A 19,747-nucleotide genomic window follows, 5' to 3' on the forward strand; every position below is an offset into this window, starting at 1 on the left:
CTTTTATATAATGTAGCTTTGATTTTTAATATACATCATCACTTGCTTTGACACAATGTTGAAACATGCGTATTTAACGTAGCACTGTTTTTAGTCTGCTTGACTATCTAACATCTGATGGATTAAAACTGCCGCTTTGTGCTCTACTCTTACCCTCTGCCTCTCTTTACCTTGTTCCGTGTCAGCATGTGTTCTGAAAGCTTCCTTCCTTTCACTATTTCCGCTTACTCTGTAAGAGTTCTACTGTATAATGTCAACTGGATTTTGGGCTTTGTTCAGACCCACATATGGTGGATTTGAATTGTGTTTGACTGTGATTGCACTCCAGCTGCCGCTTATTCTTGATCATTAACATGTCTGGTTTCTAACATGAATCAAGTGATGTCTGAGGGAAGTGTTTCCGCACGGACCATGATGATCCTGAGATTTAAGATTCTGTGATCACCGAATTTATCTCGATAATAATGTTTGACAACCTTGAAGTTCACAGACCCGAGTAGAGAAAACATTTCAAACAGAAAAATACCTCACCATCGCATCCTTTGAGTGCAACTCCTGCTGATATGCTCATGGCTTGATCGAAGAGAAGAAAGCAAACACTGTAGCTCTTTCTCCTGCGCATGAAGTTTTCTTCCGCCTAAAATCAGAGTACGGAGACATGCAGCCATGCTCTGAATTGAAATCATGCACAGCTCCATAAATGAGGTACGCTGGAGTTGTTCTGCCTGATGATCTCAAGTCAGAATATGGCCATCATTTAGCATGTGTATGCAAATGTCTCATTTGAATGAGAATATTGACGACAGTATTTATCTCTTTAAATCATCCTTGTCTCCTACCAAACACTCCTATTTAAGTCTATATTGGTAACAATCCCATTTGTAATGTTTTGTCCCAGTCCAGGGAGTGTAACGTTTGAATAATGTACAGAAAGCGAGGTAATGACAGAAAATCGAAGCGTATCCTTTGCATCCCATGAAACGTTACGGAGCAGAGAGAAGAAAACAAACATGTTGGCAGTTATTGTTTCAGATCCTTTAAGTTAACATTTTGTATTTGAAGTGAACATCGTGCAGATCCAGCTGATATTCAAGTTTAAAGCAAATTAGTTTTAGCTGATCATAATTTTCAGGAGACAGGGTTGCTTTTAAAACAAATACTGTATAGTGTTCTGCAAAATCAAACTATAAGTAATTTTAGATCAACAAGCATCTCTGGTATAAAATGCTAATGCAGCTGTCTTATTAAAGAATAGGTTTGAAGTGTATTGGGACACAGTACTCACATGTCATAGCTAACTTATTCACAAGGCTGCTAACCCAAAGCACGACTACAGGTGCATGTAGGAAAGTGCCCAAAGTGAACAAATATGCCGACCTTAGAACGCAAGCTGTCCTCAGAAGTGTACAATTCTACTATTACATAAATGTTATTTTCAACTGTATCACTTCTCAGCAAAGGTGGGAAGTAACGAATTACATTTACTCACTCTTTCCACCTCTGCTTCTCAGCTAGAGCAACATTAGTGGCAAACGTTAGCTGGCTAGCTATACTAGCTAGTATATCAAAACACCATTCTTAGGGGAACCTAATGAAAAGTAAACCTCCTTGATAGTCTTGAGTTGGTTAAAGTCCTTTATGAACAATGGCTGAACTAAAGAATGCACATTCCCATGTATATTTATTCCTCTGCAAAGAAACGGCCTCATGGCCAGTATAAGAGCATAAACCGTTCTTCAAATGACAAATAGCATGTGAGTGCTGTATTCCCATAGTTCAAGCCAATCCTTTAAGGACAAAATGGAAAAGAAATGACTCATGAAACTCTAAATTGTACTCTGAAAATATGGAATTGCCCTCATTTCTTTATGTGCCATCCGCATAACCTTTCACTTCACCCTTTTAACCCGTGGCGCTGAGGACGACGGTTCCGAACTCTTTCTGACACTGAACCAGCATCCCGTTGTTTTACCGTCAATTCTGCTCTCCACCCGCCTTTGCAGCAGCGACGAGGACAACAAGCCTCTCCAAGGCAGCCAGACATCGCTGGACGGCAACGTGAAGGAAAGCGACGACAGTCTGGTGGACTACGGCGAAGGCGGCGACGGCCAGTTCAACGAGGACGGATCTTTCATCGGCCAGTACACAGTGAAGAAGGACAAGGACGAGACGGAGGGAAATGAGAGCTCTGAGGCCACCTCGCCTGTCAACGCCATCTACTCGCTGGCGTAGCGCCGTCGCAGCGCAGCCCCTCTCCTGACCTGGAGGGCGTTACGACAAACCCCAGCACCACACCCCAGACACAAACACACATATATGAATATATTAGGATTAACCGAAGGAACACAGCCAGGCCTGTCTGGAGACTGCGCAGGCCTCCCTCTGCAAAGGGGAACACGGGAGTGGAATTAAATCACAGGCCTCTACTTTAGTTTACGGCTCAAAGAAATTGGCCCATCGAAGGCGGCGTTGGGACAAAGAAGGCTTCCTCGGATCTCTGCCTATCCTTACACAGACTTGAAGTGTGCCTTCAGGGCAGCTTTCAGCTCTTGGATGCGTTCTTTAGAGATTTTACTTTGGTTTGTTTCTGCTCTGAACATTTCCAGTGTCCCCATTCTCCCTCCCGCCTCGCCTCGAAGACCTCTGTGTAGCGTCCCGGTAAAGTACACACAAGAGGTTACACACAAGAGGTTACACACACACACACACACACACATACACATAGACACACTGGCCCGTCCTGTAACATATCAGCTTTTAACCATCAAACTCAACAGGATGCCGGCAGATATGTTTATCATATTGATATTTACGCAATGAAAGATTTCAGTTTTTCCACAGCTGGTAGATGAGTCATTGAATCTTAAAGAGTGCTGTATTGAGTTCTGGCACACGTTTTAGTGCCCTGCAAAACTATGCACTATCATCTCCTCCATAGCATTCTGGGTTTAACCTGGTTAAAAAAAGTACACGTTTTGGGTTTGTTTTTTACCATTTGCAGGCTAAATCCAATGCGTTTATTCACTCTGCCTTGTGCGTACTGAGACATTTTTCTGACCTCTACACCAATGTTGTACTGCAGATGTTCAAAATGGCCGCCACAAGCTGTGCTGCAGTATGTTATTAATGATACATTTTGTTTGGAGCATGGTAGTAACTTAGGCCATGAGAAATGGAAGGCAACAGAGAGGAACGTAACCTTTGCTTGTGAAACCCCACAGGACCACAACCTATTGAATTACCTAGTTAGCATGCAGGCTAATGCTGCATTCATGTCAATTGGGAACATCTGTTGGTTGACAGTGAAACCTTTGACAGATGGATCTGTTTTTCTTTTGACTTTGGTTTATTAATTGTTAGATACAGTACTTTTGAAAGTATGTTTTATACCAAACCACACATCAATCCAACATGGTGATCACATGAAAACTTATAGTGACAGAGAAAAGTTTTTTTCAAGATGGATATACATTTGTGAAACCAGAATTCTGGAGGTTGTGGGTTCCAAATTATTTTTTAGCTCAGAGAATTTGAGATTAATCGTGTTGTTTCAAGTTTAAGACACAAATGTCTTCTCTTTTTCAGTGTCGTCTGTTCAGGAAACAAAATGTCAACACCATTTTGCACCTGCAAAACACAACAACATGTTGTAGTTCAAGCAGACAGACCAAACGACTGCTAACATTAGCTTAGCACAAACCACAAACTGTATGACACAGTTTTAATTCATGACACAAAAATAACAAGTGCCGAACTAATTGTCCAACACATTTCTTTCACTTTTGATTTTCTACTTCCACACAAGATGTAAGAGCACTTCGGTTCAAATGTGAGACGCTCAGCAAAAGTGTTCCGAAAAAAGCTTCAATCATTGAAAAGTAAAAAAAATCTCCGTCTGTTGAACCTTACAGACGGCAACCCTCTATTTGTCTATTCACAAATTTAAGCCATAAAGCCTCGGAGGAGCCGGAGGGTTTTGCTTGAGCGTAAGCATGAACACATCTTTGGCTCACTTTATTTAACTGATCTGTCAATTGGCTTCATATGCAATGTCAGCATTCGCCTGGTGTTTAGTCTGAACCCACCTTTACAGAAGGACACACAACTGAAATGCAATTCATTTGTTGAACTTTAAAAAAACACAGTGTATGGGCCTCGTGAAACACTAGATTTGCAGCATGAAAATATATACATCGAAATCACAGCCACCTTAGAAATGAAACAAATCAATTTATTTTTTTCAAAAGAAGAAATAAAAAAAAATGTTTGAGGGAACACAACTTGTTAGAAACTAAACTCAGTATTGTACTCATCCTATTTGTCATGTGACTGTTGTGTTAGCAGACTGACAGTGTTTTGGCACTCATCCTGTAGTTACCTGCTACTCAACAACACTGTTAAGCCCTCCACTGTTAAATCGGAAATATCTTTACTGTAGTTAGCAACTGCAGTTCACATTGTACTTATAATATTTATTTTATATTTCTGTTTATTACACTATGTGAATAGTAATAATATTAGTCCTTAATTTAATAATTGTTAAACACACATATTTGAGCAACTTATATTGTTGATCCACGCCAGAAATAAATATGTGTCCAGAATCTGCCATTCTTCATCATAAGAAGCATTAAACACAATATGTTCCAGATATTTGTAATATTTGTAGCAGCTGGCTATTTTGCCGTAAGCAAAGAACATCAACATACCTGTCATGTTTATCTCTCCATTGTGCTGCTCTTCTCGTACTCATGTTGTCTTACAGTTACTCTGTGTTGTTATTCAGATTTATGTAACATAACTTTTCCGCCTCACAGAAAATTATTATTGTTGTCTATTATTTATTTGACATATATTCTGTACATGTAGGTTCTGAAAAACTCCTATATTTGTAAATATATCAAAGTTGATTCCCCCAGAAAAAATGCTTTATCCAAGAAGGAGAGAAAAAATCACAATTCAGTATCCACCAAGCTACATGTGACAGGTGCATCTTTAGTCTGTCGTGCACCTTTGTAGCTTTGACTAACATTTGCACTCTGAAAATGTAAAAGAGAATCATTCTTCACTCTATGCTGCCCTTTGCTTTGACATTGTGATACGTGGTCACTTCCTCTATGATAGTTTGGATTCTATATTGGGAAAGAGGAACAAGTTAAAAGATCTATGATGTAAATAAATGCTCCTGCAATATTCAGTTTGTAGCATTGTCACACAGACACAGCTAGCCTAAAACAGCATGCATTTGCTGAGGTATTGGAAGAAACTCCTTTTAACTCCATATAGTCCTTTACCTAAAATGAGTGTCGTTGCATAGCTCGGCCCATTTCAGGGGCCTCTCACAGATCCATCTTATACTTTTTGGGGATGTAGCTTTCATTTTGTAACCAGACTCCACAGTGACAACATGTGCTCCAGTTTCATTCCAGATTCTGGTGCAATTGGTGGCTTATGCCCCTTTAGCTGGTTTACCAAGCGAAACAAACTGTATTCCACTCCCAGCAGTCACTATCTACATACTGCATTGGCCTTACATTAGTCAACTTCATCTGGCAAAATTACTATTCAACAAGGATTTCCTAAATGCACAATGGGTTTACCAAAATTGGCCAATAGAAGGCTTTCATTCCTTGCTCATTTGGTGGAGCCCTCTAATTATGGCTTAGCTTAGCTGACCTGACCTGTTTGGACAGATGAACTTTTTTTCACAAACCTATATTCCCTTTGGAATATATATTGGAGTTTTAATCAGCTGGGTCTTCTCTCTGACACCATGGTGTTACAGTATGTTGGTGTGAACACAGGGGGTTGTTAGTTTGACGCACCAAACACATACATCTGACAAAAGCAGGAGGCTGCTGTTGAAAAACAAGAAAACAAGAAGGAAAAGTTCTGCTGGATCGAACACTGGCCTGGAACATATAAGTCTGCACTTTCTCGCTGGACTTATTTTCATCCACATCTAGTCAGGAAACCTGCAGCACCCTCTTCCACCTAGCCTTTCCTTGTTCCCCCTTCTCAAGTGGATTCCTGTGAGGGAATGTTGTAAACTGGCTATATAACAAAGAAAAGTGAATTATGCATATTTGCTGATGAACAGTGCTTTTTTTCTTGTCCTCTTATTCGTGCACGACGGCTCTCCTTCTACTGTCTGCATCGTCTCACCTCACCTTCAATGTGGGAAAAGAAGATGTCCATTTGCAGCTTAGTGTTTTTCTTCATTTCAAAATGCTGCATAGTGTAGAATTTGATTGGTGCACACACAAGATTTGCAATTGGATTTTTTGTTTTTTAACAATTGATCACATGCTTTTTGGCTTTTTTTTATGAATTCTCATGTTAGCATCTTCATGTTTCTAACGTATGTATCAGAGCAGCTCTTCAAAGTCTCGCTTCGACACGCAAAATAAGAGGTTTTGTAAGGTACATACTCAACAAAAAATGGCATAAATATATTCACCATGTATGCGTGTATGATGAGATGTTGCAACTTCTGCTAGCGACGCCTTCTTTATAGTAAAGCTATCTCCTTTTCTCTACCTCCTGACTGATGGTCTCTCTGTTCATCTATGGGCTTTTTTTCATGTTGTCAAAACGTACAGTATTATGCAGCTTTAATGAAACTAAACAAGAAAAGAAAAAAAGCACATAGACCATATTTTGTTGTTGGTCTGACCTTGTGTATAGTGGCAGAGCTGTCGATATAGCAGACCCCTCAGGTAACGTTAAGCCATAAGTGGGGTCATCAATTGTGATCTTCCTCGCATTTACACCTGACTGTCTTCAGATGCAGTTTGAACAGGTATGAGGCTAGCATGATAAGACCCTCAACAGGTCCATCAAATGCTCCACATACTATCACAAAACAGGGAGGACACACAGGCCCTGGTGAGGCCATAGGGTTTAGCATCTTTCAAAGTGATTATCTTCTCCTCCGGTTTCAGTCATGTCTCGTTTAAGCCGGAGCTCATCTTTAGTGAGAACAGGTGGTCTGCACACTTTTTGGGTAGTCAATTGATCAATTAGTCAATATGGTTGGAGTGCTTGAATAACAATGCTGGATTGGATTTTCACCTTTTATGTGTGCTTTTAATTTGTGTGTTCTTTTCAAGAATTCGTAATATCTCCCAAGTTTTAATGTTAACTTAATTAGCCAAACTATTAGACCGATTTTTTCCAAATTGACAGCAAAAGGCAAAGAAAGAGCCCCCAAAGGTCAGTTAGTCAATGTTGTTCCCAGCTAGGAGCTCGATAGGTTATTAGCTAGTACAAAACAAGATGATTGACACCAATGGAATTATTACCGTAAATTGTGGACTATCTGTTGCGGACTGGCTGTTGGAGAAGGAAACAGAGCGTAAACGTAAACCTGCCATTAATGAATCAATGGTGAGATGTTGGAGACGGCAATGTGAAGAACTTCAGCACAGACGACTCTGCGTCAGCAGTCGTTTTTCTGCCGCATGGACAACTGTGGATTATAGACCGGTGTGGCTTATATATGTACATGTATAGTTCTAAATTTAGGTGGTGCGGCTTATATTCAGGTACGCTCTACAGTCCGGAATTCACAGTAATGTCAATTGATCATTCACAAATAATAATAATAATAACGGGGCAGCACCACTGGTGGTTTCCAAGGGACGCCCCACTGTTGAGAAGATCCAGAACACGCTCGAAGCATTATAACTCCAAGGTGGCCATTTTAAAGCTTGTTGACTCCTGTCCAGCATACTACTCTGCTGTGGAAACTGTATCACAGCAAGACACTGTGAGCTCAAGCACATCCAAACATCTCTTGATCCTTCATTTATTCTGATTGCGCAACTTTCTGCAGGGTTGAGGAAGACTGCTCAAACCACGTGTCTACTTATTTTCCTGCTGGAGAGTGGACTGGAGAGGCTTTTTTTCTGACGTGTACCTTGTTTTGTACCAAAGTAGCATCAGGCTTGTGCGGAAAAGCCTCGGTATTTAGGTTCCACTCCAGAATGTCAGTGGGTTAGAGTTACTGTGTTACCGTGGGTTTGGCGCCTTTTGCCTTTAAACTCTTACAGTGCAGATCCCAATACTAACCGTTCAACCACTCTACCCTGTAATCTATTCGCTACCATCCTAACTTGTTGTCTTCTCTCCTGCATTGTCCTCCTACCTTTTTTATATAGCGCCAGATAGACGTTATCTCATAGTTATCTCTCTTAATTGACAGATCAAAACACTCCCTTCAACGGGTCAAAACCTTGCGTAGAACCAGGATCCGAGTTGGCGGCCAATCCGCTTCAGACAGTTGGGTAGGATGAAGGAGGCAGGGAGGAGGATAAACAGTGATAAAGACAATAACTATAACATAAAATATATATATAAAATAAAATATAACTAATTATAGTAAGAACAGTTATACGTTTTTTTGAATGAGATTGTTTTGACAGTCAGGCTTTAGCCTACAAAGTAACCAAACCTGAAATGTATAGTCGATTAATTCATGTCCTGGGATGAAGTGGATTACACTATTCCATGAACGCTGGGCTCATTGTACCCGGGCGACACGCACAAAACCAGCTCAAAGATTAATAAAAAATCTCCTACCGTGAATCTAGTTATGGGTATGACAGAAATGGAAAGAGTAGTGGTCCCTGTGGTGAGGACATGTTTTATTGAAGATGGCCTGATCCATTCTGCCTTGACCCTGTCACGCTGGTAAATATTAATGTCTAGCCCTCCATAGCCGGCCGTTCCAACCGCCTCGTACATCAGCGGGTAGAGGCCATTAGCAAACCAATACATGGACTGGCAGACAGGAGTGTACTGAGGCAGCCACGGCCCTGCGTCTCAGAGGAAGTGTTTTTTTTTTTTTATTCCTCAGGTTTCTGCCGCAATCAAGCCAATGGTTGAGAAAATAAATGCCTAACTTCTCTGTGATCTGCTACAAATTGCGCGTGTGTATCTACTGCGGGACTGCACAGATGCCAAATGAGCAATTTCAAACCTGATGCTTATGCTGGAATAATTTATACTTAATAATAATGCGTTTGACACCAAATGATCAGACAATCTCTTAAGAATTTCAATGAAAATCTATATTGGACTTGAGAAGACGACACAGGAAGATCTCTCCAATCACATGTCACTCGTGTTCTTTACCTTTAATGTAATTTTACTACCTGCTCGTATTTTATACCCTCTCATATTAAAGTTTTTTCATTATATCATTATAGCACTTTAAAAAGAGCTCTTTTGCAGGAAAGCTATTGGGCGTTGACAGACACAATAGCAGTTAGTGGATATTCCAGTTTATGATAGAGGCCCAGGACCTCTGTGTCTTTCACCGTCCTTCATGTCTGTCTTTTAATTTCAAAGTAATCCAATACATGTGAACGATCTCAAAAATGATGTGCCCAATGAGAATGACAGACTTCTGGTCTTCTGTAATGTTACACAATGTGTTGGACAAACACTTTTTCCCCTGTGTCCACAGATGCTGTTGGCGCCTCCACTGGGAAATGTTCTTATGAACATAGACAGATGCTCTTCAGTCAGCAGAAACCCTAGCCAGTTATCCAATCAAATCAGCTACCTGTCCTGGAACCACACATTCTCTCACATACACAGAACTTGCACGAACTCTGAAATAATCTGGTGAAGTGCTAACGTTGACTCCCCGGTTTCCTTCCTGATATGAATCCTTTTAAGACAGAATCAGGTTTGAGTCATCGGATTAGGAGGTGAGGTCACGTCCCAAAAACTCCCCCCACGCTTCATCTCCGTCCTGAAAGTATTATTTAAGAACGAGCTGCCAATTTTGCAAATGCATCCTACCTGGCACACATGAAAGGCCTTGCATCATTAGATGAAATGGGCTCTGAGGGGAGAAGGAAATCTTGTGATGGCTCGTTTTTTCACAAACCCATTTTCTGGAAGCCAGACATTTGACCTCAGCCTGACAGGCTCCAAAAAGACATGAAATACGGGACACCTGCAGAGAAGTTTCATTTATTACAAGGTCCTTTAGCTGAGATACTGCCAGCCAATAGATAGAATATATAGTTTGGATATGTATTGGATTAGCACAGCATCTTTCAAAGTCTACAACATCTCACCTGATCTTTTTAGTTCACTGTTGTAAAATCCTTCCCAGCTCTAAACCAGCCTGAAAGTAAGTAGATAACTAAAAAAACTGTAAATGCTCAGAAGAGCTGATGTAGTAGAGCAACGTATGTGTTGAGATTAGATGGGGCAAATTAACTTTCACCCTAGAAACTACAATAATGCTAAAAGTTTATTTTACCCCTGGGGGGGAATATTTCGTCATGTGATGGTCCTGGTAAAGACGATGTTGCATGTGTACGAACCAGTGCTTTAAATGACATAATTGTACTTTATTCTATTGGTATCTATATCACTTTTGGTATTCCTACTTTGGGTATTATGGTACTATGATACCTACCACTAGTTGTCTTGACACAACCAAGTAGTTATGTTGTATAATCAAACTTAACTACTTAAATCTACATTGTAAATGAATGTCGATAAGCAGTGTTGCCACAGTTACTTTGAAAACATAATCGGATTACTCACTACTGATTACTCCTTTAAAAAGTAATATATTTACTTTACAGATTACTTGATTAAAATAGTAACTAAGTTAGATCACAGGTTACTTTATTCGTTACATTCGACAGCTGCCGACAACAACATACAACGAACCTTGATATTTCCATCTTTAGCTGGCATTTCCAACTCGAAAATGCACATCTCTCTCTCTCTCTCTCCCCTGTTGTTTGTGTCGCTGCGTGGTAGGTCTATGTATAGACACGTGACAGGACCCTCATGCTGAAAACGTGACTTTATTGCCGCATAGACTACGTGGCTTCACTCCCAGAGACTCAAGAAATCAAATGGTTTTTGACTATTAATGACAAAATAGTAACGCACAGTGACTTGCACAAGTAACTTTAATCTGATTACTGGTTTAGACATAGTAACGCGTTTATCGTTACTGAAAGAGGTGGTCAGATTAGGTTCCTGGCATCACTGTCGATAAGACACTATGTTGCATGTAATGACTAGAAACTGACAGTATTTCAGCTCAAACTGTTTCATTGTGTGGGATGTGGGGTTCTCTGTGTGTGTCTTCTTGTATTTACTTTTTAGCTTGTAGAATAGATGTCCGCTTGTAGGACAGATGGCGTGACCGGATCGGTCCTTATAAGGCAGACAATGTGAATGGTGGAAGAGAGAGCACAGGAAAAATGAAGATAAAATATTATCTGAGATAACACACCTGCGACCGAAGGGAGAGCCAGTTTGAACCCATTTTCAGGGCAAGGCCGAAGGCTGCAGGAGAGAGTACCAGACACTCATTGTTCGGGGAAGGCGTTTGTTACAGAAGGATGAACTGGGTTGAACCAACGTTCAAGGGCACCAGAGGGATTAAAACAGGTCAGTGCCAGAAGGCAGGCGGACTTTGGAAGGGATTTGCTTGCGATGCATTTCGATGTATTTCATTGTCTCCAGATATATCTGCGGAGAATTGCTCATGTACAACTTTTTCTCTTCTAAATAAATGTTAAACTTTTTAACTAATTTCCTGCAGTGGATTCTTCTATCAACCAACTCGGGTGGATAAGGAATATCCTAACAATTGCCAACAGGGAAAACAGAGAGAGGATGCTTTCCTCCACACACAGGTGTCCTCAGTTAATGAAACCGTCACTAGGCCGACACTTACTGAGAGTCGTCGATCCAGCTTCTTTGTGATTGAATTAGCCCCCTCTGCTGGCACTGAGTCTTTGTAGATTTCAGTTTGTAAAGGCAGTAACAGGGTTTTGTGAAAGATACTTCCTCTTAACCCCCTCCCCCCCTCCTCTCCTGTTTCCCTGCATGTTCTCCTGTCATTCCTTTGATCTGTGAAATGTTTCGATTAATCTCAGTCCGCAGAGCAGACCGATCCATCTGTGTTTGGTTTCTATCAGTCGATTAGCTGGCCTGTGCCGTGCATTTGCTTAAATTCCAATGCGTCTCTGTCCATCCTGGTCCAGGGAGACGTTTCATCATTCAATGGGGAACTTGATTAGCATAAATCAAGCTCCTGGTTGTGAATGCATTGTCCCAACTTTTAGCCATCAATCTGGGTTATTTGTTGTGTGGTGTTCATTAATCACAGGGAGTTTAAGGAAACGTCTCACAGCATAGCATGTAATGCTGTTCACGTTCATTTGTCATTGGGGGACCTATTTAAAGGTGATTCGATGGCAGTCATTTTGGGGCTTAAAAGTCTCTGACCTGCCACAGGCAGTCTGTCTGGTCTAAATAATTAATTTGCTTAAGATGTCTGGACACAATTCATCGACTTCTACAGGAACTGCATCTGAATGACTGACGCTTCCAGCGGTAAATGATGCTAGCCGTTAGCCCGCTTGATAGTTTGTTGGCTCCTCCTCCTTACATTATATGTTATTTAGCTGACGATTTTATCCAAAGCAACTTACATTGCATTATAACCCATGCATTACATTTTTGCCTGGGGAGCAATTAGGGGTTAGGTGTCTTGGTCAGGGACACTTCGACATGGCGCATGGGGCAGACGGGAATCGAACCACCAACCCTGCGGCCTTCAGCGCACTGCACTACTGCACTGAATATACGGTAGTACATTATAGTGTAGGGTAATTCTATTGTTTAATGACACACTGCGACTGAATATTAAGTAATATTGCTCACTAATAACATGTAAGTGGCGCCTAAAAGAGACGTTTGGATGTGCTTAAGCACACGTCGTCTTGCCATGGGACAGTTTCCTCGGCAGAGAAGTATGATGGGGCGATGGTGGCGCATGGAGTCGAACCTTGGGGCCGAAGGTTGGTTAAGGTCCATGTTGTCTAAGATTCATATGGCTTTAATATGTTCAGGGGTTTTTGCAAAACAAGGGACGCTGTTGTTTTTGTTATGAGAACGATCTCATGGAAAGTGAGTTAACAAGCCCACTCGGTAGCAGTTTGACCCCCCGGAATACAACGAGACAAACATACCTTCAAGAGAAGACAACAACTCTTTAAAAATATGATGTGGTGTAGTCTTGATTGATTACTCCAGTATAAAACTGCACATTAAAAGAGTACTTCTACTCTTCTGCACTGTATTTCCATGCTGTATCAAGCAGGGAATTCAACTGTTCCCAGTGTTATCCCACTCAGTTCAACTATTGAATAAATTGCCCTACATGTGATCTATTTGTGAAGTACCTCACAAACCTGTGTTGAATCCATCCATCACGTTCAGGTCATCCATCTCTATCTGTACAACTCTATTTCTGTCATCACCTCCTTGCTGCATGTCCTCACATTGAAAATGAGATGGATGCTGAGCTCTTTCTATTGTGTCAGTTTTGTCCTGTCCACTGTCCATCTGTTCTCTGTTGTCTTCCAGCTCCCTCTGTCGACCTTCATTTACATTTTTCTCCAGCCCTGCAGATCCTATAGTTTAAAAAGCTTGGTTGGGTCTAATGGATGTTTCGGGCAACACTTGCAACTTTGCAACAACATGTGCCGCTGTTGGGGGAAAACAAACACGCACGCATAGCCAAACCAGTAGGTTCAAAAACCAGTAGGCACGTAACACCGGCGTTTGGCGAGGAATAACCCTTTCTGCGGTACAACCCGGCTTCGTTCTGTTTACTTTTAAGAGTCCTCAAGCATGTTTACACCGTGTAGACTTGACATCATGTCCACGGTTACAGCGTACGAGTGACCCTCGTTAAAATATTGAACGCAATGATGCAGTATGTCTGGTGTTTCCGTCTGGTCCGCATCCTTTAAAAACTCCAAACACCGACCACACGTAACGCAAAACCGCGTTAGGCTGTTCATGTGTTTGCCACAAAACGGGCAAAACATCCCTCCAATGAACGTCTTTGTCGCCATAAACTCCACAACCAATGAAAACACCGTGCTCAACACTTCCGTCACTTCCGGTATTTGGTACATTCCCTTTCCGTGAAGAATCTGTCCTTTGTTAATTTGTTTCGGGATTGGTAAAAGTGTTTAGTGTCTTGTTAATTTGTTTTCGAAAATGTAAATTTGTTTTCTAAGATGTAAATTTGTTTTCTAAGATGTACATTTGTTTTGTAAAATGTTAATTTGTTTTGTAAAATGTTAATTTGTTTTGTAAAATGTTAATTTGTTTTTATAAAATGTTAATTTGTTTTCAACAATGTAAATGTGTTTTCTAAGATGTTAATTTGTTTTCCAAAATGTTAATTTGTCTCGAGCTTTGTAAAAGTGTTTCATTCTTTGTAATGTTGCTTGGCACTTCAGGCCCACCGTACTTAACTGACAAATATTGCCGCCGCAAGGAATTGTGGGACAGAATGAACTCCTTTCCTTTCGTGAAGGATGGTCCAGTGGTTGCTATGCTAAAGGAGGTAAGTAAGGAAGCATTGAATCTCCTTTCCTTAGCGTTAGAGAATTCTAACAGCTCTTTTCGTGACAACCTTTTCTGGGTCATGTCCAGGGGCGGATGGTGTATAGGGGTGATTTGGGCAACGCCCCACCAACTGGGAGAAAGAGGGGGGGGTTCAACAAATTCTATCACAGCAAAAGTAGTTGTCAGTGTTCTAGACATATTATACGTAGGGCTGTCAAATGATTAAACATTTTAATCAAATTAATCAGAATTTTCAGTGGATTAATCAGGATTAATCACTATTTGCAATTACACCTGAATCCTAACCATTTTTTCTTTCTGAAATGCATACCAAAGATAAATAACAGGACACAGATACATAATTATCATTATTATTATTATCATTATTATTTTTTATTATTATTGATATTTTACTTGGTTTAATTCATTCCAGAAAATAATCAAAGCAATGTTATTTGATAAGTTACAGACTGATTTACCTGCATGGCTCTAGAAGGGTCTCGAGCCTCTGCAGTTTATCCCACTCTGCTGCGGTCGGTAAAATGAGTTTGTGCTCCTGATGGTCCAGGCCTGCGATGACCAGACATGTCAACCCTCCCGATATTTCCGGGAGACTCCCGAATTTCAAAGCCCCTTCCGAAAATCTCCCGGACCAACCTTTCTCCCGAATTTCTCCCGATTTCCACCCAAACAACAATATTGCTGCACCATCCGTCACTGGGCGCCCCGTTTTCGACCGAACAATAATAAAGGTTACACCTTGAAGTCGAGCGCGGCAATTAGAACGGAAAGACTGGCGCTGCAAAGAAAACCGCACCCCCCCCCGGTCCTCTGGAATATCTCCCTAATTCTGAGGTCTCAAGGTTGGCAAGTATGGCGATGACGGCCTCTTTATTTCTGCTCACGCGCTTGACCATTTCCAGCGTCGAATTCCAACGTGTTGGAACATTTTGCTATTGTGGTGGTTAAATGATCTGAGGTTAAAATAAATTCCGCGAACCATACTCAGGCCGGCCAGAACGGGGCTACCAACAGTAGAAGGCGTACAGACATGACCTCGGCCACGCCTGCACCTGCGCACTGCATCTCCCCAGCGGGTCGCGAGGGAGAACCACAGAGGACAGTGAGTCGTCTCACTGAAGGCAAACAGGTCTACCTCGGTAAGACCGCCTCTCCACAAGAGCTCCACCACCTCGGGGTGAAGTCTCCAGTCCCCGGGCCTCGGCCCCTGTCTCGACAGGGCGTCTGCCCCCTGGTTTAGGTAACCTGGGATATAAACCGCTCACAATGAGCAGAGTTTCCCGAGGGACCACCATATGGCCAGAACCCGTAGGCAACGCCGAGTGACCTTGATCAGACGGCGCTGGTTCCCCCTGGGGGAGAACCCCTTGGCTCTGAGCCACCGCTGTAACGGTCTAAAGTGCAACAGGCAACAAGGGATCACGTTGGATGCCGCTGCCAGCCGACCTAACAGTCTCTGAAACTGTTTCACAGTGAGTGGCTGGCCTAGCTTGGCCTGCTTGTCTGCAGAGAGGATCGAAGCTACTCTAGCGGGAGACAGATGTTCCAGCGTCATGGTCGAATCCCAGATCACGCCTAGGAAGGTGATCCTTAGCAGCGGGGACAGTACACCCTTCCTGGCCTTGAGTCAAAAGAGCTAGGCCGATGAGTAACTGGCCTCGCTTGGCCTGCTTGGTTGCAGAGAGGATCGAAGCTACTCGAGTGGGAGACAGATGTGCCCGCGTCATGGTCGAATCCCAGATCACGCCTAGGAAGGTGATCCTTAGCAGCGGGGACAGTACACCCTTCCTGGCCTTGAGTCAAAAGAGCTAGGCCGATGAGTAACTGGCCTCGCTTGGCCTGCTTGGTTGCAGAGAGGATCGAAGCTACTCGAGTGGGAGACAGATGTGCCCGCGTCATGGTCGAATCCCAGATCATGCCCAGGAAGGTGGTCCCTTGAAATGGGGACAGTACAGTCTTCCTGGCATTGAGTCTCAGCCCCAGACGATTGATGTGGGCGAGCACAACATCTCGATGTTGGGCCGCCAGCCACTCGGATGGCGCTAAAATCAACCAGTCGTCGATGTAGTTCAAGGTGCGGATGCCCTGGAAATGCAGTGGTGCGAGAGCTGCAGCCACGCACTTGGTAAACGTACTGGGTGAGAGGGCTAGGCCAAACGGAGGAACCCGGTCCTGGTGAGCTTTGTCCCCAAAAGCAAACCTCAGGAAATTCCTGTGTTGTAGGAGGATGGGTAAATGAAAGTAGGCGTCCTGCAGATCTATCGTGATAAATCAGTCCTCGGACCTGATCAGTGACGCGATCTGTTTGAGAGTGAGCATCTTGAAGCTCAACTTCGCGACTGCGCGGTTCAACCGGCGTAGATCTAGTATCGGACGCAAACCCCCATCCTCCTCTGGAACAATGAAGAAGCGGCTTTAATAGCCCGACTCTCTGCATGGAGGTAGAACTCGTTCTATAGCTCCTTTCTGCAGCAGAGCCTGCACTTCTTGCTCCATTACCAGAGGCTGATGGGGGTCCACCACTGTGGGTAGTACCCCTCCAAATCGAGGCGGCCGCCACCCCTTTTTTTTCTCTGTCGATTGTACGCAGGACCTATTGAGATACATTGGGGAGGGCTCGCCGCTCTCTCAAAAACTCTCTCAGGGGCACCAGCCCCTCGAGGCTGGTCTCTGGAAGTCTTGGATCTGCAGACGCAGCGCCCTGTAACAGCGCACTGGCAGGGAAACGCTGGTCTAGTAGAGCCGGACCCCTCCTTGGAGAGGGCGAACGGCCCTCGGGCTCGCGCTCGCTGGAGCCGGCCATGCCCCGAAACGATGGCGGGGACAGCAGCCTGACTCCTGGAGGGGAGGCAAAGAAAAGATTTTTTGCAATAATTCCCTTCTCAGTCAAAAAGCTTTTGCAGCTTTAGGTAAGGAATATGCAAACAATTCAATTATGACACCTGTTAATTGGCTTAATAATAGTCATCCACCTGGCCAGAAGGGCCTCTTAAATCAATTAACCAATTAATTATAGACAATTGAACATAATTCACTTGTGAAAATGTGGTCGGATTGGTGCTGCCTGCACTTGTCTGGGTCTCCGGATACATGAGAAAAAAACAATCAGCACCAGCAGGAACACCACCAGGAACACCAGCATTCACTGAGAAGTCCACGGGGGACAATGTCCCTAGAAGGAAACAGAGCTAATTTGATGCAGCTGTCATCGTGGCGTTATGCCTCACCCTGCACTCTCACCCTCCCTCCCTGCCTCCTCCCTCCTTCCTCAGGCTCTCTCTTGAGGGTTACATACTGACTCTTTAATGAGCTGCATGTATACACAGTAGCCAGATGCCAGCAGAGAGCCATTAGCTCATGTTACAGAGAGGGAAGGGACACCCCCCCTTCCCTCAACCACATCACTCAGCCCCATTCCCCCCGGCCCACCACCCTCCCCGAGTTATTGTGGGAGAACAATGGATGAGATGCTTATGTACAATGTTATTTATTTTATTTATAAGAAGTCCATGTGTGTATTGCTGCTTGTAAAACCTGCCTCGCAATGATCTCAAATATAGATGTTATTGATATTAATTAATATTATTGTCAAATGGAGTGTAGCTTTGTGCATTGTGAAACATAAAGTGGCAAACTAATGTGGAATAAGGAGTGATCAAACTGTCGGAGCAGTTTCCCTTCCCAAGAACACAATCGTAGTCATGAAAATGTAACATATACATGTTAAATAAAATGATCAGTCAGTTTGTTGTCCAAAAGAAAAAGAGAACTTATACACAAATACGTCAACAATACATAAAATAAGGGGGAAAAATGTAAAGAAATAAAGCGGTGTGTGAAAAAGGTTGTGCCGAATGAATGAACAGCTCCTGTACAAAGAAAAATAATAACTATAGCATAACAACATCAATATAACAACAGCTCTACAATATTTAGTAACAACGTTGAATTAACACAATTTCCAAGATATTGTTCTATATTTCTTTCCAAAAGCACTTTGGTCAGAATGTTTTCACAACTTTTGCTCTTGAGGGATTTGAACGTTCCTTTATTACCACGAAATACCACACTGTTTAAACCTGAACGCACCATCCTACTGCCACAAATACTCAAAAAGGAGCCATTCTGGATCAATCCATAGTTCCCAACACATGCACAACGTCTTCCTTTTTGATGAAAACTGAGTTTCACATACAGGGTGTGGAAGGCTGTGGCTTTAAAAAGTAAAATCCCCCCTGTCAAACATGCCTTACCTCCCTGATTTCTAATCCCTTCACCCCCCCCCTCCCCCTCTACTCTGCATCCCTGGTGCCGCATGGCTAGCAGTGCTTCACCGAGCAGACACCCAGCCCAAACACTGGGTCCCAGCTGGGGGGTTTCACTTTGTGCGGGCTGTCTAACTGGGACACATGGAGGGAAACAGGCACAGCAGGGGGTGGAGGTTAAAACTAGAGGCATATTTTATTAATTGGGTCGAGCCTTTAAGTCATCTTTATTAACCCTTTGCATGGTATTTTTTTTTTACAGGCGCTGGCACTTTAGGTTTGTTTTGTAAGAGCGTGTGTGTGGGGGGCGAGTGTCAGGTTCTCCTCTTAACACAAACACCTAAACGTCACACACTTTTAATCATTTGTATGATTTTATGATACTGCCTGAATGATGCGACATATTTCCAGAATTGAGGCTGCAGTTCAGTTCGTTTGAATAATTATACAAATTAAAAATCCAACAAAATGTTACTACTCCTGTCAGAATCTGTGCTGGTGCAGGCGGAAGCAGGACTCAAATGCAGGGTCTTCCACGAGAAGTGCTCTTTATTTCAAAAACTAATCGAGGACGTGCTCCAACGACGACTGACGTAATACAATGACGCGACAGGGGACAACAGGCACACGGGGCTTAAATACACGAGGGAGGTGCAGGTGATTGGACACAGGTGGAAACACTCAGGCAATCACGGGACAAGGCAGGAAGTGAAGTTAACCCAGGACCACAAGAAACATGAAACTTCAAACTAAGACAGGAAGGGAGACCAAACCGTGACAGAACCCCCCCCTCAAGGACCGAATTCCAGACGGTCCTAAAGGGGAGCAGAACCGGAAAAAATCAGACAAGGGGAGGGAGGGTGGGGACCCGATGATCCTGGGCCGCGCGGGGAACTCCGGGTGATGGCGGCCATGTGTCGGGTCCATCGGGGGGCCTCCCGGGTCGGCGACCGGGCCTCAGGGTCTCGGGGGGCCTGCCGGGTCGGCGACCGGGCCTCAGGGTCTCGGGGGGCCTGCCGGGTCGGCGACCGGGCCTCAGGGTC

The 19,747-nt window shown here is 43.2% G+C and overlaps 2 protein-coding genes across 28 annotated transcripts in view; both read left to right on the forward strand.

The window, feature by feature from the left end:
* nfasca (neurofascin homolog (chicken) a) overlaps positions 1 to 11,580 on the forward strand; it is a 102,761-nt gene extending 91,181 nt beyond the window's left edge. For 20 of the 27 annotated variants that reach the window (XM_037448049.2, XM_037448051.2, XM_037448047.2 and 17 more), the window contains one exon: positions 2,004 to 6,539. In XM_037448049.2, the coding sequence (XP_037303946.2) occupies positions 2,004 to 2,232 (229 nt within the window). In that variant the 3' untranslated portion in view covers positions 2,233 to 6,539. Of the gene's footprint in view, positions 1 to 2,003; positions 6,540 to 9,472 lie in introns of those variants that run through there. The other 7 variants (XR_005114118.2, XR_005114116.2, XR_005114117.2 and 4 more) reach the window with 5 other exon arrangements.
* The window catches only part of LOC119229561 (acidic mammalian chitinase-like), a 90,009-nt gene continuing 76,811 nt past the window's right edge, over positions 6,550 to 19,747 (forward strand). The window contains exon 1 of the mRNA XM_062563826.1: positions 6,550 to 6,553. Coding sequence (XP_062419810.1) covers positions 6,551 to 6,553 — 3 coding nt within the window. The 5' untranslated portion in view covers position 6,550. The remainder of the gene's footprint in view (positions 6,554 to 19,747) is intronic.

This window comes from Pungitius pungitius, chromosome 8 (genome assembly GCF_949316345.1).
Source record: "Pungitius pungitius chromosome 8, fPunPun2.1, whole genome shotgun sequence".
NCBI lineage: Eukaryota > Metazoa > Chordata > Actinopteri > Perciformes > Gasterosteidae > Pungitius > Pungitius pungitius.